We start from the raw sequence: 21,377 nt of genomic DNA on the forward strand, positions 1-21,377 counted from the left end.
GCTGAGGCGGGCAGGAATAAAAAAAAGGGCCTTGCCCAGTAGGATGTCCTTCCGGCTGGGTTTGCAAGCACTGATATGCGTACTGCTCGTGACTGCCGTGCGCAGTCCGGAGACGGCCACGGAGTACTTCGCTCGGAGTAACTTGCCTGCCTGCCTGACCTTTGAACCTGTGCTTCGTACCGTTCGCTGGCCGGGTGACATGGCACGAAAGAGTCCCCGGTTGTCCGGCTTGCCCAGGGACCAGGTAATGATAATCACCACCTTGCCGCCCAGCCAAAACCAGAGCAGGTGCCACGAAGTGGCACCATCATCCAGGGCGGCGCCTCCTTCCCTTGCTTGTCCACCAACGCTCCCCGACAGGCTCGCCACTGCGCCCCAGGGGATAATTTAAGGCCCATGATGCTACCTCGTACCTGAGCTGAGGCGAGGTACCTGGCGTTTGTACGGGGTAACGTGTGTCTTCGCCGTAGCGAAATGCGCGCCTGGGAAATGAAGCGCTGACGAGTATATTTTCGATTACCCAATCCCGGCCGGGTCAGCGACGATCTGCTCCGCTCAGCCAACTGGTTCGGCATTTCGCTTGCTCGTTGCCTGTCTAAATGTCATCGTGCTGGCTGTCGCTTGGTAGGACAGGGCCGAAGCCAGCCCGACTTGCTGTTATTATTGCCCCAAAAAGGCGGCTGCGAGGATGGAGTGTCGAAAAGACATCACGTATTCCTCCCTGCCGACGTTGCCGTCCCGCGTGGCAATACTATGCCTGCTGGATGGTCGCGCGAGTTCCCCATCACTGTGTGCTGCCGACGCCACTGGTGACTTGTTTTTGGCACGGCTTGTCGGCAAGGGGGCACACCCGGCTGAAATCTGGCAGTGGTCACCTGCATATCCGCATCGCATCACACGCTGTGACGACCTTCGTCTCGTTTTCCTACTTGCCGACCGAGGGGTCATGGCCACCAAAACTCGAGCAGCGCGAAGCCCCTGGCCAGCCTGGGAGCCGACACACTCTCGCGCCATAATTACCGACAATGGGGAGTCGTGCTGAACGGCTTGCAGATCATGGAGCAACAACGTGCCCCATTGATTGTGTCAAGGCCGGCGCGGTGAATGAGACCAGCGAGCATCCGGTCTTGGGTTTGCCTAGCAACACTACACTTTATAAGGGGTTGCGGTGGCCCAAGAATCTCGCTCTTGTAGTATGTACGCCAGAATCAAGACAATGCAAGGATTGCTGAGAGAATCAATCAGCGTGAAGCAAAATCCCTTGTTTAGGCTGCCCGCAGTGACAAATGCCCAAGAGATCACAGGCCAGCATGTGACGACGCGCAGGCTCACCGTCCCCGCCAGTTAACAGACGCCTGCTTGGCTATTTGGTAGAGAGGTGAGAGGCCACGAGAGAAGACGCAGTCAGGGAAATCTTACTGCATCTCTAGCTTCATTCATACAGTGCTACCAAAACAATTTGACCCCCCCGTCGCCATGCACCCCCGCGAAGATGCGATGCCCAAATATTTGATCTGAACCTTGGTAACGCCTTGCAATGCTCCCCCCGTCTATGCGTCCGTATGGCCCCTCCTCCACAATGCGCCATGAATACTGAAGGCCCCCGAAATCTGTCTATTGCCCCTGGAAATGTACTGAAAAATTTAACGCTTCTTTGGCATGAAAAGGCTCGGCTTGGGTTTCTTCCGCACCGGTGCGGCGATGGGTTTGGGAGGTGGCTGGTGCCTTGGTCAGCCTGATACAGTCTTCGCGGAATCGCCAGACGTACCTTGTTGCTCGCTGCTGGAACGGTCGGCAGAGATGAGTTCGACTCCTTCTTGACATTCTCCGTGGAGCTCGTCGGCAGCGGCGCTGGAGGTCGTTCCGGCGGCGTCATCCCCAGCACTGACATGGCCGACGGGTCTTTCGGGACAGGTGGCGGCCTGCTTGGCTTCTGGCCAAACTTTGCCATCAACCCGCTGCGCGGCCTATCGTTGGCAGCCTAGGTCGAGAGTTAGCTGAGTGGTGATTCTGTTGCTGAATCATCGTCAGTTGGCTTACCCGCTTGGGACCTGGCTGACCAGGGCCTGCACTGTCGATTGGCCGCTTCTTTGCCGGGTGTGAGCTGTGTATAATGGGAAGACCGGAGCCCGGCCTAGCGTCTGCTCCATCTGGGGCAGGCGTCGTGTTCGCCGCACCGCTGCCTGCCACCTGTCTCTCGCTTGAGCTGGCACCTGTAGTCATTTCTTGGTCACGCGTGACCACGTCCGTCATCTCGACTTCTCTGGACACGGCAACCGGGGCAGCCGGGACGAGGCTGCCAGGCTTGGCCTTCTCCAGTGGCCAGCGAAGCGTGGACAAGATATCGCCGCGAGTATACCGGTTCCGGCTTCGAGCGTCCTCGATGAGCTTGCGCCAAAACTCGCCCTGCACGAGAGCCCGGGAGTCTCCTAGGATCCATAGCGACGATTTGGCTCGCGTGAGACCAACGTTCATGCGGCGGATGTCTGTCATGAAACCGATGCCACCAGTAGAGCTTGCCCGCACACAAGAAAAGATGATGATCTCGCATTCTCGACCTTGGAACGCGTCCGTAGTGTTGAACTCGATGGCCTCCAGGATTTTGTCGCCAAAGCGACTTTTGAAGCGGTTCTGGAGCTCGAACAGCTGTGCCTTGTATGGCGTGATGATGCCTATCTTGCGGTGAAGGTCGCATTCCGCATACGTCTTGCTGAATGCATCGTAAAGTTGCATTGCGACCTCCAGTTCTTTGATGTTGACGAGGGATTGACCTCTACGTCCCTTTTCCTGTACACCCTCGACGTCGAAGAAGCGGTACGGGCCTAGCAGCTCACTGTTGTGCCAAGGTTTCTGACGGAGTTGAAGCATATCCTGCCCGTCGCGTAGCTGGCCTTCGTAAAATTCCCGACTGGGAAACATGCTGATTTCCGGGTGCATGCGATACTGCATGTCCAGCAGGTGGACCGAGTTTGGATGGTTCTGTTGCATCCGTACGAACAAACTTTGGTCGTAGCCAAAGCGAGCAGCAGACTGGGACAAGACGGTTGGGGGGAGCTGCTTCGGATCGCCGACGAGAATGCACTTGCAGCATCCATATTTCAAAGGGATCAAGGCGCTCAACTCCACGCATTGCGCCGCTTCGTCGATGATGACGGTCTCAAACTCCACTTCCAAATTGCGGAACATCTCATGCCCACTGCCGCTGAGCGTCGCGCAGAGTACGTGCGCCGAATTGAGGATCTCCTGCTGCACTTGCCGGCGGCGAACATCCATCTCTCGTGCAATCGAGTTGCCGCTGTCCTTGTCAGCGTCTATTAGCTTCCCAATGTGGATTTGCTGGCTCTTGAGCTCGTCAAATTTTCGTGACAAGCTGTTGGCGACGGCTCGATCTTCCTGTTCTCGAGCTTCGGCCAACCGGGGCCGGAGCTCGCTCAACTCTTCCTTGATTCTCGCCGCATCGGCATGCAGCTTGTCTCGGTCGGCCTTTGCTTTCTCCTTAGTGGTGTCTCCTTCAAGCCGAACCCGCACGAGTTCGTCAAGAGTAACATCCTTGACGGCCGCGTTTATCCTCTCGCTCTTTCCCAGACGCAAGACATTGATTTGCCGAGTTTTGCCGTTCGTCATCGTCACACCAGCTTTCAACCGCAACACAAGCTCGTCCACAGCGGCGTTACTGGGAGCGCATACGAGCAGTTTCTTTGACCGGGCAGTGTTGGCCCCATTTGCAGGCCGCAGGGGGTTGACGATGGGAACGCCCGCATTTGGTTGAGACAGTTGCTCTGAGAGAAGGGAGCCAACCATCGCGACGATTGTCTTTGTTTTGCCGGTACCTGGAGGTCTTGAAATGGGTTAGCAAATACGTCGACGATAGTGCCTTGGTGTCGCACGAGCAACATACCCTTGGATGAGAGTGAAGCCGTCATTTTCGTGCGCGCCCATGACAGCCAAAGCCTGTCCGCGGTTAAGGGCCCAGTTCCGCATGGCATTGGAGACTCTTTCGTCGCCGTAACGAAGAATGGGTGATGGTTCGGCTTTGAGGATCTCGTCCATCAAATCGTAGTACTGCAGGCTCTCCAATGCCGCGTACTCTCTTTCAATGGTCGTCATGTTTGTGATCTTGATTCCATAAACGACGTTCTCTTTGACGAGATCCTTCGAGAGTGGGTTGGCGTGAGAAGCAACCCGGTAAAGAATCTCCACGACGTCCTTCTTGTATGTCAAACGATGCACTCGCGCAAGACAATGCTTGGCTGACGGGTTCTTGATTGGACTCCGGTCTTCCGAGACCAAGAGGATGTCGCCTTCTGACACGCTACGTTCTCGATTCTGCGCGATGAGCATCGTAAACGTCACCTCCAAGAAGCTGTCCACGCTAGCACGACCAGCGGTCTTCATTTCGAATGGCGGAGAGGTTATCTCGTCCTTTGCAGTAACGAATGACCGCCACGCCTCAGATGCTAGCAGTGGGAAGAAAGTCTCCTGGTAGGCCTTGGGGTTCAGGTACTTCGTAGCGACCTCGGATGCCTTGGGACCTGTTGGGGGCTCCCCACCCTCGTGGAAGATGTCCCATGCCAGGATTGTGTTGTGCAATCTGTCCATGGGCGGGATTAGGCGTGCTCTCATCTCCTTGACGGACCGCTGCTGTCGAATCTTCTTGACAGGCCGTCGAACCTTGTCGCGCAAAGCCTGCAGCTTTCTCTTCTCATATTCGTCGAGGTTTTTCTCGCCACCAGTGCTAAGAGCAGCGAGCTGGGTATCGGCATCCGAATCGTCGCTCTCAGCGCCGGACTCCTCATCAGAGCTGTTGACCATTATCTCACTTCGTGAGTGGTCCTTTCCGGTGACGCTCAAGCCGTGAATGCCAGATCCCTCACCTGGCACAGTTTCTCCCCGAAGACGTCTCGCCTTCGCGATAGCCTCAGCATCCCGCCGAGCCTTCTCGGCCTTCTCTCTCTGTCTGCTCTCTTTGAGTGCTGAGATCGCTTTGGCATCTAATTTGGTCGACCTTTCCGCGGTCTTGAGTTGGCGTGCAGCAATCTGTTTCAAGACAGGACTATCGGCTGATTTGCTCAGTTCAAGAACGTCCGACCGGTTGGTTCTGCCTGTTTGCACAGCTGAGGAAGACGCTCCAGCGGCTGACTTTGACCAGGCATCCAGCTTGCTCTGTTTCTTCGACCCCCCCTGAGCAGTTTCCAGGGTGCGATTTGGTTCGCGAGTTGCAACGCCGATTTGAACGATCTGGACATCCTCCTCATCGTGGCCGAGTGCGCGGAGAAGTTCCGCGCGTTGGCGATCGTTCAAATTGGTTGATCTCACGTAACGGCCCGGAATGCTTGTTGGAACGCAGGCGTCCATAATCAGCTTCCGAGAGGCTGCATTGATCTCTAAATTGTTCTCACGGAGCCGGGTGAGGATCTGGCGCAAGACGCGCACAGTGGTATCCACGAGATACAGATCCTTGAGGCGGATCATGTTCTCCATGCCTCGGAAGTTGTCCTTTGCGGGCCGCAGGATACTCGCCATCGCTTCCGCCTGGCCCCTGCTGCCCGCGGTTGCTGAGGTAATGAGTCCGTCTTCCTTGATGAGAGCCTCGGCGAGCTCCATGATATCTCGGCAGAACTCTGTCATTGTCTTGTTGTCAATGGCCATCGACCAGCCTTCAATGTTGAGACAACACTTGGAAACGAATCGCCACTGCTCAGTCCACCAGCGGAGCAACATGGCACCCCTCCTCGAGTCAAGAATTGTCTGACGAAGGAGGCCGGAAGATGAATTCGCGAGCCCTTGTAGAACGTTGCGACTGGCGTTCAAGAGCGGGCGGATAGGGTCCCAAGGGAAAGGCTGTCGTATGACCCGTTCCATGGTCCATATAATGGATGACAGGGTCTGCTCCGCATGCTCTCGAGTCATGTGCTGCAGCGCCGAGTCTCGAGAATCCTCGCCGGTCCAGCTTTTCAAAACCTCCATAGACGCTTCACCCAAGTCCGAATGGTCATGAACTGACAAACCGATGATGATTTGGACAGGAAGCCGATCCTCGAAAAGCGTCTGGAGTGGTATTGTGTCCATCTCCGAGATCCGACCCAGAACACGAACAATGACGCCTGTGACGCTCTTCAAAGTCTTGTTGAAATGCAAGCCAGGTTCGCTCAATTTCTTAGTCTTCTCAGGACGAATGTCCTCGATCGAGACCAATGGCTCTAAACAAGAGAGAATTTCTTTTGCAAGAGCAGCTTGATCCGACGACATGTCGAAGATTTCCACGTGGCATTCCCAAAAGGCCCCCGAATCTCGCGGAACAGTTGTCTGGACCGCTTGGCCCTCATGAATGGCGTGAAATTCGTCGAACAGCATTTTCATGTCCAGCTTTCGTGCTGTGTGGAGGACAGTCCTGGCAGCGTCTGCTACGTTCAAAGTTGTCCACCCTTCGTGCTGTCCTCTGGGAGCCTTAAGATTGCGGAGGACAAGGTCCCTATTCTGAAGGACCAGATTGAAAGCCGAACTGGCGTATAGATGGGTGGTGCCCGTGATCCTCGCCTTCGAGTCAAGAAAGGACTTGAGCGTCAAGCTCAGGGCATCGAAGCCGGCACGGACGCATGCTGCTTGGCCCGGTTCGCCGATACTCTCATCCTTTGCGAGATTTTTGAACAGTGTATGGGTCAGAACCTCGCAAGCGTCAAACCTGTGGTCTCGACGCAATGACTGAAGCCATGGAGAGATCCACGAAATGGGAAATGGAACCGGGTTGTCCGGGTCGATGCCGCCCCAACAGCTCTCCAACGATTGACGTAGTAGCGCTTTGTAGACAGGGCTACTGAAAATCAAGTCCGCAATGACATTCGGCTTTGCGTCCCCGACCGCATCCCAGAATGCTTTGGGGGCCTGTCTCAACAGTGACGTGAGTATCCGGATAGTGGCCACAAGAACACCTTCCGAGCGACAAGATTGGATATGTCGGAACAGCAAGTCGTAGATGTCTGGATTGCCAGGCCGCACTTCCAAGCTCCGGAGCCGGCTGAGAATCAAGTCGTCGGTGAGCGTTCGAAGAATGCACTCGAAGCCGCACCAAAATCGCTCGATATCCAGGTAGTCTTCTGCGGTAGCCTGAGAAAGATCCTTGCGACTGATGTCATCTATTGCTTTGATCAGACCGCCACTGACGGCCCAGTCAAATTGCTCCTCGGTCAACGACGCGCTGTCAACCGCCTTCCAGTTTTCGTACGCCCACTTGCGGCGGTCCTCGACTTTCATGTCGAAAAGAAAGTATGTCATACCCGGAAGAGGGTCTTTAGAGCCCAGCTTCAGAGGGGTCTTGCCTTGCAATCGCATAAAGACGTACTGGAAAGACGAGCGCTGCTCAGGCAGCCCAATGTAGGTGACACAGCACAACGCTTCATAGACGGTGATGAAGACCTCCGACAGATGAGGGCCGAACTGAGCCTTCTTGAAAACGGCGCCACTGTCTTCGATCTTTTCGATGAATGTTTTGGCCCATTGGATATTGTGCTCGATTCGCGCAACGTCTAGCTTGTCCAGCAGGTACTCAATGTGGGCCATGGATTCTTCGTTCCATCGCCTTAGGATCGTTAGCGCTGGACGCCAACCCTCGTGCGAATACTTACTCGGCAAACTTCTGAAGATGGGCCTTGCGTTTCATATGCCAGTTCAGGACGCAGGCAGGGCATTCCCTCAGGCAAGACTCTAGTCGAGTGGTAAACTCGTTGAGCCACTGGCCAGCGTCTCTCTTTTCAAAGCCAAAGATGAGGCTGTTCCAGTACGTGATTTCCACTCGTCGGTCTCCATCCTCAATTCTGCGTTTCTTCTCGTCGACCGTGATTCGGGACTCGGGATCCTCGAGGTTTTTGTAATTCTCGTCATCGTCAGGGCCGACTTTGGGACAGAGCAGGTGGTGTTCGCGCGGGAGCTTCTGAAGCTCTTCGAACCACTTTGCTAAATCCTCGTTGTAGTCCGCCATCGTTCCGCTTCAGTCTCGCGGAGCATAACCCCCGTCGCGAGCTCTGACAGCGACCGATGGCCGGAGGACGTGAAGAAAGCCAGTGCAGCTGATGATTCGCGTTGGGCTCTTGTTGTGAAGTACAATCGGGGCAAAATATCGGGTCGGGTGGGTGACGAAGTCGAAGTACGGGAGTTCAAGGCAGCGGTGCGCAGAGACTGCAAGGGACGAGTCAGCAAAAAGGGAAAATAGTCGAATGAAGGCGAGCATCCATCCTGACTGTCGAGGGGTGCAGGGCATGGATGGACGCTCCATCAACATGCTAGGATGGGCCAGAGGCAAGTCGACGGCAGGCTTCTTACCGAAGACAAGCGGGAGGCTGGAGATGTTTCTGTCGCAGTTCGCGACAGGGTCGCACGCAATATGGGAACAAAGGAAGTCCCGCGAAGGCTGATGAAATCGAAGATCGTAACGCGTAAAGTAGAGAGTCGAGGCGCGTGCTGCACCAGAGCTCGTTTGCACTAAAATTGGTGCTGGCGGGTCGATTTGGTGGTCCGTGCACGCACAGCGCCGCCCGGTGCCGGGAGATGTTTCGGCCGTGCTTGACGTTCCTTGAACACTCCGACTACACAGCACTGACAGTAGCCAGTTGGTCAGTCAGGTTACCCGTGCAATGAGATCACATGGCAGTCCATTATTGCAGCCGAGTGCCAGACACCTAGGCAACCAAGCTTTGGCTTTGGGACAAGCTTTTCACAGGTGACTTACCGCTGGACGTTGTGGTTGCCCAATGAATGAAGCAGTTCGCATTTCCGGCAAGCAGCGAGATGCGCTGCCAGCCTTCCGCCGCAAGATGGTTCCCTCAGTGTCGTCCGTTTGTCCTCAATCCTCGATAGCTGTACTGATTATGGGAGCTCGAGGTTTTTCCCCAGGGGCCCGCCACTGCTGCCAGTTCCTGGGGCTCTGGCCCGTCTAGTGTGTACAGTGAATCAGAGCTGGCGGGATAACTTCCATGTGTGAAAAAGAATGGAGGGTTGCGTTCGGCGTCCCTACATGGTTCTCCCAGGTCGCGTAATCGCGCGATCCGAAGTATTGCCCACCGCCTTGCGTTTTCTGCTGTGCCTGTTCATAAATCGGGGAATACAACTGCAGCTAATGTCGCCCATTCACTCGCCACTGGCAGAGACCCTCGACTTCTCATCCTCGTGTTCTCTCGTCAACGGCAGGCCCATCGAAAACACCGCCAGCTGCCAGTCAACCTGCGAAGACGAAGCTGCACAACGATACCATTCATACTGCTCCCGCATCTATTCACTGCAACCCCTGCGTGCGTCGTTCCTGCAACCTACTTCCTTCCCTCGTGGCCAAAAGACACAGAAGTGAATGATCAGAACATCCCATTTCCTCGAGATACCTGCCGACCCTTTTCGGTACAGAAGTCTTCGTCAGCTTTGTTCCGATCTGAGGTGCTTGCACTGCGCACCTTCACCGACCACGAAGTTGGAACGGACTGTCGCCACGTCTCCAACTATCATTGCCAATGGAGAGTTGATGAAACTTGAACACTCCAAGTCATTCAGACGCTGGGGCTTAGATGACATTTGTTTCCAAAGTTCTTCATCATGCCGTCGCGTCAGAATGGGCACAGAAGGTCCAGTCACACTGTGCGCCAGAGATCCCTGAGCACTACGTCAAGTGCCACGCTGGCCGGCGATCAGTTCGACAGCGCATTCGAAGTCGACCCCGAAGGCATATTTTGCGACGAAGTTATCGACCTCACAGGCGATGATTCTCAGTCACTGGACGTTCTGAGGAGCGGGGAGCATCGCCTGAACCAGATCGCAGTAAGGGGTCGAGTTTTCAGGGCCGGCGACGTTGTGGAAATTGCCAATTGTTCGCTTGGTGTCTATCCCGTCGAGTTTCTACAGATCACGATCATTGTTGGGCAACAGAACGGAGACGTGGTCCTCCGTGGGATGCCATTTTCGCGTACGCGGAACCTCTTAGGCAAACTTCCAAAGAAGTTGAATGAAGTATGCAAGCTCCTCCATATCAAGCGAGGCAGCGAGCGACTGTTGGAAGATGCTCCTATGCTCTTTGACGTCTACTACCACGATGCCATCCGGAAACGCCATCTCATCTACACAAATGCGATATATCCCGACAACTGCTCTGCTTCGATAACAACGCCACCCGATCGATCTCATTCAGGGCGATCTCGAAGACGACACGACAACCGGGGGCTGCTCGTATGTCGTTGGGCGTTGAAGGTCATTTTCGTTCCCCAGGGTCGCCGCAGCAAGCCGGAGGAGGAGGCACTCGAAAGACTATCCTCTGAGGAGGTATCTGATCCATACAAGCATTCGGAAGAAACTCTATGCAACAGATGGCGTGGCGGGCGAGCCAGAGGTGGTTCTTGGGACGAGAAACAACCGTACACTGGCGCTGGCACCCTTGTTGACCTTGAAGACGAAGCCAGCGGACATTTCTCTAACGCATGCAGAGGTTCACGACGTTATACCTTGTTCGACGCCTTCTCTGGGGCCGGCGGCGTATCTCGCGGCGCACAGACAGTCGGGTTCAAAATCTTGTACGCTGTTGACAAATCTCCGGACGTGTGGGAGACATATCAACAAAACTTCCCTGAAACTGTCTTGTACGGGATGTCGGTGGACCAATTTATCCAGTCGACGCAAAATGAGCCGATCCGAGTGGATGTGCTGCACTTGTCACCCCCTTGCCAATATTTCTCTCCTGCACATACACACCAGTCCGTCCACGATGATGATAACATATTTGCGCTCTTTGGGTGCAACGAGTTGATCAACAAAACACGGCCTCGCATCATCACGGTTGAGCAAACCTTCGGAATTACCCAGGACCGACACCATCACTACCTTCGATGTCTCATTGGAGACTTTACACAGTTTGGGTACTCCGTTCGATGGAAAGTCGTTCGTTTGTGCACTTGGGGCTCGGCCCAAGACCGGAAGCGACTGGTGGTCATTGCTGCTGCTCCTGGAGAGAGCCTCCCCCCTTTTCCGCAAGCGACGCACTCTGATGGGGGTAGAGATGGCCTTGAACCTTTCACGACGGTTCGGCAGGCAATCAGTGGCATCAGACACACCGACAGCTTGCAGGATCTTCGCAGGGTCAAATATTATAATCCACCACGACCTCCGCTCTCTGACGACCGCCTCGCTGGTACGATTACCACAGGATCCAGAGATTTCTACCACCCGGACGGCCATCGGGAGCTTTCTCTTCGAGAATACGCTTGCCTCCAAGACTTTCCAAGGCACCACCAGTTTATTGGTAACAAGACCAGCATCCGGAGGCAGATTGGAAACGCGTTTCCACCCAACACTGTTGGCGTATTGTACCGACATATACAAAATTGGCTTTTGAAGGAGGATGGGTTTGCGTCACATCAAAACCCAAGAGAAAACGCTATCACGATCGAGGATGGAAACAACTGTAGCGCTGCTTCGGCAGCCGTGTCTGTGGGTAGTTCTGTGCGGCCCGGCGTGAGCGACTCCGTGGACGTTGACGACGATCTTGTTGAGCTCACGAGAGACGAGTTCGAGGCACATCACGACGTCATAGACTTGACGATTTAGCTGGCGGTTTCTCAGCATACGTTTGCCAAAGGCGATTGCAACAAGCCATGGATGCCTACGACGTATGGAGCACAGGGAAAACAAGAGGGTCGTGTGGCATACCACAGGACCCTCTGCCACCTTTTTCAGGGGCTTCTGTACTATTGTTGCCCGCCGACAGTCGCAGGACTCATTTTGTGCAGATGGATGGAAATTGTGTGGCGTGGAGTAGATTGCGAAGGAGATCTGACAATGTTTTCGCTGAAGGTGCTGGCAGGGTCCTCGAAGGGAGGCCCGCAGATGTTCCAGGTGCCTTAAGATATGGAGAATAGCATGAAATATGTATTTCGAGCTGAAGTGGAAGAGCAGACTCTATGAACAACGGATTATGTGATTTCACGCGTGACTTAGGAGTCAAGCTGCTGCTCGACGCGTGGGCGAGTGAATGGGAAGGAATGGGGCCTATTGTTTCCAGATGTCAATGGCAATGCAAACGGCTGGTCGCCCGGATGTGAATGGGTTATTATTGTCAGGTGACTGGATGCCTGATTTTCTCGCTTCGCTCATGAGGCAGGAGCGCCTGCCCGTTTGCTCAGCAGAACCACCTTCCTCCTCTCCCTCCTCCTCCTTCTCCCCCGCCTCCTCTCTCCATCCCATTCTCAACCGCTCCGTAATCAACTGCGCCAAACGCCCAGAAGTTCAGCTCAACGTCAAATCCTTCATCTCTTGAGCTCTTCGAAGTGTGCACGACATTTATATCTACCCGCATCCTGTCAAGCGTCTCTGATTGCATTCTCAAGTCCATCTCGATTACGTTGGAAGTTCTGCGCGTTATAGTTTGCCTCCTCTGATTTGTTTCTCCCTGACACTCAAAACCTCTTCGTTCGACCACGTTCTGCCGCCAAGATCATCAGGTATATCACCTTCGCCTTCGATCCGCGATGGCTACCGTGCCGGACTCGGCGAAAGCCAGCAGTACGGCAATCGCGGCGCCCCCGACGCGGGTGATTCCGACCAAGGTTTGTGAGCTATCTCGCGAGTGTCTGCATGTGCTAACTCTCATGGATACAGGCTGTCACGCCGTTGTACGCATTCGCGGACACAGCCGAGTTCGTTTTCCGGCATGAGCAAGGCACTCTCATCGAGATGCACAATGAAGAACAAACTCTCAAGCGACTCAATGAGAAGAGGGATCCTTTCAAAAGTTGGATTGTGGCCCCAATACCCGGCTCAACAAACTCTTTCACGAAGACCTGGCTCTGCCTCGTCGAGTTACCGCCCATGAGTGCCGACTTGGCGTTTCCTGCCATAGCCGACCGATTCTCCGTGAGCTTGGAGAGCACTGTTCATCTACCTGAGGGAAACTTTAGCTTGGTGCACCTGCCCGCCACCAGGATCACGAATCCGTATAGCAACCCCGAAAACTCTACCGACTCCAAGATCAGCGCCTTGGCCGCTTTCAGCGTTCAAGTGCCTCGATCATGGCAGAACAGCGACGGCGTCAACATTGAATTGGACCTCATGGCCAACTTTCAGGCCGCGGCATCCATCAGTGACGTGTCGGGAATAATGTCCTCGGACAAACATGTCCAAATCATGACCATCCAATGGGACGCCTGCCCATTGACGTTCGAGGCTGACAGGCTTTCTATCCATACGCGGATGGAATAAGTGATGGAGTATGGAATATTCCATACTCCATACTCCATATTCCATACGGGCTGTTCGTATTCCATACGTATGGAATAAGACCGGAAAAATGTTAACCCTACCGAACCAGTTCAGGGGTATTGAAATTACCGGGAGCTTCCATCATGTTTCCAGTTCGAGAACAGCATGAACACGACACATCGTGATGCGGTCGGCGCGGCATGTCCCAGCAGTCCTCCCGCCTTTCGGGTGGCTTTACTAGCCATGTGGGGTCGCCATCGTCCACTATTGAGCCTCGCTCATCTCCAACTTCTGTTCCACTGAACCCCTCTGACGCCAGCGTCCGTAAGACTCGAAAACGGAAGGCAACAGCCAACACTTGGGCGCACGCCCGCGAGCCACAGGACGCAGAGCCAGCGCGCTGCCCCCGGAAGAACGAGAAGATCTATTACTGTATGCATTGCCGGGATCCCACCTATTCCACGACCGTCTCGACTACGTTTCGCCGCCACTTGCTCAAGGTCCACGGAATTGAGCTCCTTGCCCCCGATCATCCGATCAAGAAACAGCGCGACAACCTCATACAGGATGCTTTCGCCAAGGCAGGCGAAGTAAATGCTGCGAAGCAATCAGCGAGACAAGAGGAGACTCTTCGAGCTGCAGTCAATCGCAAGGCAGCGCTCGAAGCCCTGATGCAGCTCGTCACAGTCCGCAATCTCTCCTACAATTGTAGCTCTTGGCCAGAACTACACGCGCTTATTTGTGCGGTCAACTACACTGCGGAGGATCTTGTAAGCCTCTCACACGGCTCCATTCAAAAGCTGGTCTCCAATTCCTACTGTGTGCACAAGGATATCCTGCGGAGAAAGCTCCAATCCTCGCCCTCGAAGCTCCATCTCTCCGCCGATGTCTGGTCAGCTCCAAACCACAAAGCATTCCTTGGTATTTGCGTCAAATTTGTGGACACGGATGCCAGAGAGACACTGCAGGCGCTACTTGCCCTGTCAGAGCTACCGGGCATCGATGGGCCCGGCAGCCACGGCGCAGCTGAGCAGTGGAAGTTGATTCAGCATGTGCTCGATGACTACAACATCTGGAATAAGATCGGCTTCTACACCGGCGATAATCATGGTTCCAACGACAAGCTCTGTCGTCTGCTCAGCGAGCATCTGCGGAGGAAAGGTATCAATTGGGAGGCAAAGAAGCAGAGGATTCGATGCCATGGTCACGTCATCAATCTCGCTGTGCAAGCATTCCTGTTCATGGACTCCAAAGAGGCCGCACAGGCAGCTTTGGAACAGATCGAGAGCGACGACGAAGTTGCGTTTGGCAGTGACTTTGCGGAGAGGGTCAGGGCGCAAAAAGCGCTTGGCTGGCGTCGACTAGGGCCGCTTGGCAAAGTCCACAACATCGCCGTGCATATGCGCGAGAATGACTATCGATGGAACCTATTTAGGAAGCGCGCAGGAAGGTCCTTGGGGCTTGACAATGATACGCGCTGGAATTCATGGTTCATTCTTCTCGACGTTACTCTGGATCTCCAGGAGCACGTGGAGTGGTACCTGAGAAAATATTACGAGGACGTGCAGGACGACTATCTCACCCCGAATGAGTGGAGAGTCCTTCAGGAAACACGCGCCTTTCTTCAGCCCTTCTGGAAGATTACTCTGCTCACGGAGGGCCGCTATGCCACTCTAGACCGGACGCTCTTCACCATGGACGTTCTTCACAAGCATTACACACAAACGTTCCAAAGACTGTCCGACAATCACTGTCTCCGAAGTTGCATTGCAGCCTCGTGGGCTGTATTTGACAAGTATTACCAGCTTACAGACGAGAGCCCTGCTTACGGGGCAGCCATGATACTCCACCCGTCGAGGCGGATGGCCCACATCAGGAAGAACTGGCCGAAAGCGTGGCACAAACCAGTCCTTGACGGCGTGAAGAAGTACTGGGAGGATCATTATCAGGGACTGCCGATTACAACCACAACGCCCGAGTTACGAGATAGCCTACAGGCGCTCGACGAGTATGACCTGCTTGCTCGAGAGCTGGATGTCGTTAGCCCAGCCATGTGCAACCTCGACGAGTACAAAGCTTTCACTGCAGAAAGTCCGGTCGCCATCGATTGCTCCCCGCTCGCTTGGTGGCTGAGAGAGGAGCAGCAGCAACGATATCCCCGCCTATCTAGAATGGCCATCGACATCCTCTCAATACCCGCCATGTCAGCTGAGCCAGAGCGCGTCTTTTCCGGCGCACGGCGCACGATATCGTGGGACCGATGCCGGCTGGGAAGTCGTACAATCGAGAGGGGAGAGTGTATAAAGAGCTGGATCAAGAGCGGCATCACGCAGGGGATTCCGGTTGACTTGGCTGAGGAGGGGGACGACGAGGAAGCGGGTGGTATGGAACAGTGGCGACAGTCAACACCTTGCTCCTCCTAGGACTAAGGTCATTACATGTTAAGATTATTAATTAGATGACGTCACTTTGCGTATTCCATACGTATGGAATAAGCTTCCATACGAGGTCCATTCCATATTCCATATTCCATACAGGCCTGTATGGAGTATGGAGTATGGATAGAAAGCCTGGAGGCTGAGCTTGCGGCGCTCAAACATCTCACGGAGGAGCATCGCCTGGACGAGCTCAAGCCAAGCGACTCATCTCTGCGAGCCTTTGAGATGATAAGAAACTTTGGCAACAGCGATTGGCCACACTGGGTCGACCTGTTCCGCAAGTATCCTCACTTGAAGAGCCCGTCCTACATCGTCCACGGCACGCCGAAGCTCCTCATCGAAAAGTTTGAGTCTTTTAACGCCGATCACAAGAAGGCTTTCCACGGCTTGGCGGAGATCAAGAATGGCCTATACTTTCTCACCGGCTGCCCGGGAGCGGGCAAGACGGAGTGGAACATGGTCATCTCGGCGCTGGTGCAGTCAAAGCGACGTCCTGGGTCTAGGCGTGATTACAGTCCGATTCTCTTTCTGGTGGACATCAACAAGACCGTGGATGATGCCGCCAACCGCTACCAGTCCCTCTGCAATGCTGCAGGTCTGCCTCTCCTGATCATTCGAATGCATGGCTTCCCGTACGAAATGCGGAACAGCGCCAAACTCAACCACGAGCACACGAAATCAGGCGGCAAAAGCACCGCAGACCTTGACTTCACCAAGAAATTTCTGACTGTTGCCGGCCTTTCGCAACGTGAATCATCGCCCAAGGACTCCGGAATAGCGCCAACCCTTGACGAAGCAGCATGGCAGTTCTTCGAACGCAACAAGGACTCTCGCTTCAAGTCCCTGAACAAAATTCTCGTCACCATGGAGAGCGGTGTGGCACTGGACACCAAAGACTAGCGGTCTTTGCGCAACCAAGTGTCGACCCTGTACCGCGCCGTGCTGGAGCGGGCTGACTTCATCGCGACCACGCCTGTCGCAGCATACGGAAGCTTCTCACGGCTCTTCAAGCCAGATCTGATCTTTATGGACGAGGCTCCGCATGCCCGGGAACTGACAACACTCATCCCAATTGCCTTTTTTAGTCCACTAGCTTGGATTTTTACGGGTGACGTGAAGCAAACCCGTCCTTTCGTGAAGAGCCCGGGAAGGCGCGATGCCGAAATTCCTGGTCACAAGTTCAACCCATTTGCGGAACAGCTATCCATCAGTACGATGGCCCGGGCAGAGGCAGCAAACGCCATCAACGCCCGACTTCTCATCAACAAGCGCGGCTACGCCAATTTGCATCTCCTGCCGTCCAAGATGTTCTACGACGGACAAATGATCTCTGGCCACGTCGAGCGATATCCGGCCAGTGCAACTCATCTTCGGCAGCACCTGGAGAAGCTTGGGGGCATCGATAGCCTCGAAGAAAACCGTGTCGTCATTCGCCTCAATGACAGCCAGGAACAAAGAATTCGGAATAGCTTCTGGAACCCCAGCCACCACCATTGGGTCCTAGGTGAGGCCGAGAAACTTCTCCGGGATGAGGCCTTCAAAGACATGGCAGGAGCCCCAGGCACACTCATGATCGCCGCACCTTACAGTGCTGCCGTCCGTCAATACAAGGCATCGACCAAGAAATGGCCCAGTGAATGGCAGGACAGGGTCGAATTCCTGACGGTAGACAAGGCGCAGGGAAATCAGGCGGACGTTGTCCTCCTCGACCTGGTGCGAACTACAACCGCGGGATTCATGGACGACCCCCAGAGGCTCAATGTAGCCATCACCAGAGCCCGACAGGCCGAAATCATCGTCATGCACCATCGCATGGCCATGAGATGCATTCGTGGGGCGACTATCAAAACGCGGTACTTGTCCCAAATTTGGGACGATGCCGTGCAAAGCAGACGAATCTTCTCGCTGTGAAGAGCAGATTGAACAAGGACTGGTGGAGAGCAATTTGTCTTGGGGGAGCTGGAGCGGGCCATGTGTTATACGACCAGTACGACGTGGCCGTTGGAGGGGCTGTGAGCTAGTCAGGATTCTGGATCGTGATGTCTCTTGTGGCGAAGGGAGCAGTGAAGCTTTTGACTGTCATTGTTCTCATAATCAAGGTTCAGAATTCAAGTTGCACGATGCCGATAGTTGGTGATCGCGGGCCAAGGTCGCTGGCGCAGGATGTCGTTTGCGGAAGAGGAAATGCGATGTGATATCCCAGAATGCCGTCACAGTGCCTCCGTATTCAAGCCAGTATGATCGTTGGTATTACGTAGGCGCTCGAAGTCCACATGTCATACGAAAAGGTCGAGAAAGTGGCTCGTACGGAACCCAAAGCACATTATATCCCAGGGAGGGAGATGTTTACGAATGGGGTGGCGCAAACGACCGCAACACGCAACGCTCGGTTTTAGCTGCCAGGTCGGGAGTCCGTATCTGCCGGGCACCTACTGCGTATCTTGAGCGTCTCTCTCCTTGAACCATTCCCGTGCGGGCGACATTTCGGCAATTGTTGTTCGTGATTGTGGTCAATGAACAGTCTGAGCCAGGGCGCTCCAAACTCCTACGCAGATCCCGTGAGACATGCAGTGCGGGAGAGCCAGATCAGGGTCCCGCGGAAGTGCCCACCTCAACTTCGCGGCGTTGCTCATTACGGGTTGTTTGCCGGGACGCGGAAGGATAGCCACCACGGCTGGCTGCCAGTGCAGAATGGCCCACTTTAGCTGCCGACAGGTTCGTACGTACTGCCATACTCTCCGCCTTGTTGGACCACGGCGCACGTGGAGAGAACGCAACAAGAGACTTGGTGGCCCAGCTGTATTGTGGGGTGCAAAAGAGCGCATTGCTGCGGCGGCATGCATTTGTTAGGGACCCGGCCACCGTGGGCACTCTTGGGTTTGACAACAAAGGGGGGCTTGCTCCTAAATAACCCGGGGGGACTCATTTAGTGATGCTACTCTGGTGATGTCGACAAATTTGAGGGCCCTGTCATTAGCAGACGGGTACATGATAATACTACTTCAAGCGAAGCGGTGGCAGGTGCCGCCGTGCAGACCGCTCCAGTGAGAGCCAGCCGGGAGCCCGAGCCCCGGGACTGTAAAATGTACCAGAATCTGGGTTGACAGCGCTGATCGGGTGACTGTCATTCGCGTCTCGATTCTCGAGCGTAGCCAGGCAATGCAGGTTGGTTGGAACTCGGTATGCGCCAAGTACGGATACCTACGACACCAAAAAGTGTCTCTCTCGCACCGTGCGACTACTCGCTACTGCATGTACCCGTACTTACGCTGACAGGATGGGGTGCAGCACTCGCCCACGAGGAGTCCGGCTCCAGCCGCGTCCACATCCGTCACCAGGCGCCGCCGTTGGCTGACTGCGCCTCCTCGCCGAGCAAACCTGTGGCTCGCAGTCGACTGGCAGTGTTCCCCGTCGCGGCGTTGATCTGCCTCTCCTCATCCTCCGAAGCATCGATCATGGTATATTTATGAGGCTTCGCAGTGGTCATTGAAGTTGCCTCTCTCGTGACGCCTCTCGCAGCCGCGCCCTCGGCCCTGCGAAGAGCCCAAGCTCCAACGACCCGTGGGCGGCCTCCCACTTCCCCACTGTCTAGCCGCCATCCTGGGGGAGCTTAGAGCTTGACGTCGCAACAGCATCCAACACCAACACCACCACCGCCGACAGCATAGCAACTCCGACTACGGGTGCCATCGCGCGCCCGGCGAGCGGCCCGCACCGCCGACTGAACCACGAGGGCGAGGCGATGGACGACCCCGCGGTTACGGAGCATCTGTTTAAGAGGGGCATGAGCGATGGAGCAATCGCAGGGACTGTGGTGGGCGTCGTCGTCGCTGTCGCCATTCTCCTGCTTTGCCTCTACCCCTTCATCATCAATCGACTGAAGCGCCGCCGCCACAATGGTCGGGTCCATCTCGACACTGAAGCCGGGCGGCCACCCCGACCCGGCAGCCCCCCGGGAGCCGACCTGGGTTCTCACCGACGACTTTCATCCAGCGAATCACTCAAACGAGACGGCGATATACCGCGTGGCGATGCCAGTGCAACACGGGGCAAAGACTCGGGTTGGCCATCTCGCGATGGGCCTCCTGCGCACCTGGGAGGTGATGCGACGTCGGGAGAAGTAACGACCGATCCGGACGCGACGACCTCGGATCGATCACTAGGGGTCGGCGCCGGCGAGTACGATTTGCAGATGCCACCGTTCGCCTATCCCTATGGCATAGAATACATGCCCGAATCAGAAGTACAAGACGACAAGACTGGCGTTCTCAAGGGTACCAGCGCCGATTATTACAGCCCATCCATACCCTCCGAAGCATTTGGCATGGTTACCACCCCGACAGACCTCGATATCGATACGTCCCAGGCAAGGCCGTCTGGCTCGCGAAGCAGTTCCTTGCGGTACAACGTACGGCATATGTTTCGCCGCAAGAGTGGGCGGGAGAATACCATCGACTCCTACAACACGACGAGCACCACCGGTGCAGTGACTGCGCTTCAGCAGATCGTCACCAACGAGGACCCGACGGAATCCCCAACCGAGGTCACGCCCGAAATGGTATTCCCTGAGCCAGGGAAGCCCCCTTCCCCAACCAATGTCCCGGCCTCGCAGTCTCCGCTCCTTGCACGAGTTGCGGAGATACCGATCAAGCACTCTGGGCCGCCTGCACACCCTGCCCCTGGAACAGTCAATCCCATGGACATTATGCCAGCCAGTACAGAATCCGAAGTCTGGCACCGGACCGAGCAGCAGCTTTTAGCGTCGAGCTATCAGTCGTCCGTGGCGATCTCGCCTCTCGGACAAGAATTGGACGCAGGCTACACTCAAACAGTCACATCTCCTTCACCCACAAATCCCACGAGACCTGAAGACGAGCAAGCCACAGACCTCGCCGTGGCAGCAGACGAAGCACACTTGGGGATCAACGACCATGACATACTCATGCCCGATAGGGACGCACATGATCATCTCAGCCCGTCGGCGATGCCTGACTCTAATCGTCATCCAAGCTACCCTTCTGATCAATCCACTCCGTACCCCGAGCATAGCTCCACCAACCCGTCCTCCCATAACACGCCTTCGACGCAGGTTGATAGCCCCAGCTCAGCGTCAATGAACAGCTCAGACTACAGACATAGTGTTTCCCCGCAGCCAGTGCTCCCGTCGCTGAAGCCGGGAGTGTTCCGGTGCGCTGAGCCGGGTTGCAATCAAGTTTTTGACCAGCCGCACAAGCTCAAGTATGAGTCTGCTCCCAGCTTCGGAGGTCTGCTGCTAACGTTTCGATAGGCATCATCAGCGGTACCACAGCAAGGATCACAAGTGCCAATATCCAAATTGTGGGAAGGGCTTCGGCACAAAGACGCATCTCCAACGGCATATCAATGATCGCCACGAGAAGAAGAAGAAGTTCCACTGCTCCGTCCCGGGTTGCGAATTTTCAAGGGCAGGGGGCAGAGCCTTCCCCAGAAAGGACAACTGGAAAAGGCATATGACTAAGATTCACAACATGGATCAAGCACAGCTCCCTGAGCCCATCGAAGTTGATCAAGACGCGTCCTAGCGTCAGATCAAGTCTACTTGCTCGGCGGAAACATGTGTTTCAACTACATCGATCTGAAAGATCTTATTGATGCTTACATCTTTGCGGGAAAGGCGCGATGTGAAAAGTGCTACCACCGCGAAGTGGAAATACGCGAACAATGTGATCCGCTGAG

At 55.1% G+C, this 21,377-nt stretch overlaps 5 protein-coding genes across 5 annotated transcripts; 4 read left to right on the forward strand and 1 right to left on the reverse strand.

Moving 5' to 3' along the window:
• Positions 1-1,643: 1,643 nt before the first annotated feature.
• On the reverse strand, positions 1,644-7,975 carry PLICBS_001364 (DEAD-box type RNA helicase; the record flags this gene model as incomplete). The annotated part of the gene is made up of 5 exons (XM_018317572.2): positions 1,644-1,718; positions 1,769-1,981; positions 2,041-3,838; positions 3,899-7,576; positions 7,623-7,975. 5 exons carry the CDS (start codon positions 7,973-7,975, stop codon positions 1,644-1,646), a joined length of 6,117 nt encoding a protein of 2,038 aa, XP_018183097.2.
• A 4,519-nt stretch (positions 7,976-12,494) lies between these two features.
• PLICBS_001365 (uncharacterized protein) lies at positions 12,495-13,224 on the forward strand (the record flags this gene model as incomplete). The annotated part of the gene is made up of 2 exons (XM_018317571.2): positions 12,495-12,572; positions 12,625-13,224. 2 exons carry the CDS (start codon positions 12,495-12,497, stop codon positions 13,222-13,224), a joined length of 678 nt encoding a protein of 225 aa, XP_018183096.2.
• Positions 13,225-15,767: 2,543 nt separating this feature from the next.
• Positions 15,768-16,562, forward strand: PLICBS_001366 (uncharacterized protein; the record flags this gene model as incomplete). Its single annotated transcript, XM_065599809.1, has 1 exon — positions 15,768-16,562. The coding sequence occupies one exon, from the start codon at positions 15,768-15,770 to the stop codon at positions 16,560-16,562; it is 795 nt and encodes a 264-aa protein (XP_065455881.1).
• Positions 16,563-16,877: 315 nt separating this feature from the next.
• On the forward strand, positions 16,878-17,573 carry PLICBS_001367 (uncharacterized protein; the record flags this gene model as incomplete). Its single annotated transcript, XM_065599810.1, has 1 exon — positions 16,878-17,573. The coding sequence occupies one exon, from the start codon at positions 16,878-16,880 to the stop codon at positions 17,571-17,573; it is 696 nt and encodes a 231-aa protein (XP_065455882.1).
• Positions 17,574-19,558: 1,985 nt separating this feature from the next.
• On the forward strand, positions 19,559-21,223 carry PLICBS_001368 (uncharacterized protein; the record flags this gene model as incomplete). Its single annotated transcript, XM_065599811.1, has 3 exons — positions 19,559-19,772; positions 19,826-20,723; positions 20,950-21,223. The coding sequence occupies 3 exons, from the start codon at positions 19,559-19,561 to the stop codon at positions 21,221-21,223; spliced, it is 1,386 nt and encodes a 461-aa protein (XP_065455883.1).
• Between the last annotated feature and the right edge of the window lie 154 nt (positions 21,224-21,377).

Source organism: Purpureocillium lilacinum (genome assembly GCF_023168085.1).
Source record: "Purpureocillium lilacinum CBS 284.36 DNA, scaffold_1, whole genome shotgun sequence".
Taxonomy (NCBI): Eukaryota; Fungi; Ascomycota; class Sordariomycetes; order Hypocreales; family Ophiocordycipitaceae; genus Purpureocillium; species Purpureocillium lilacinum.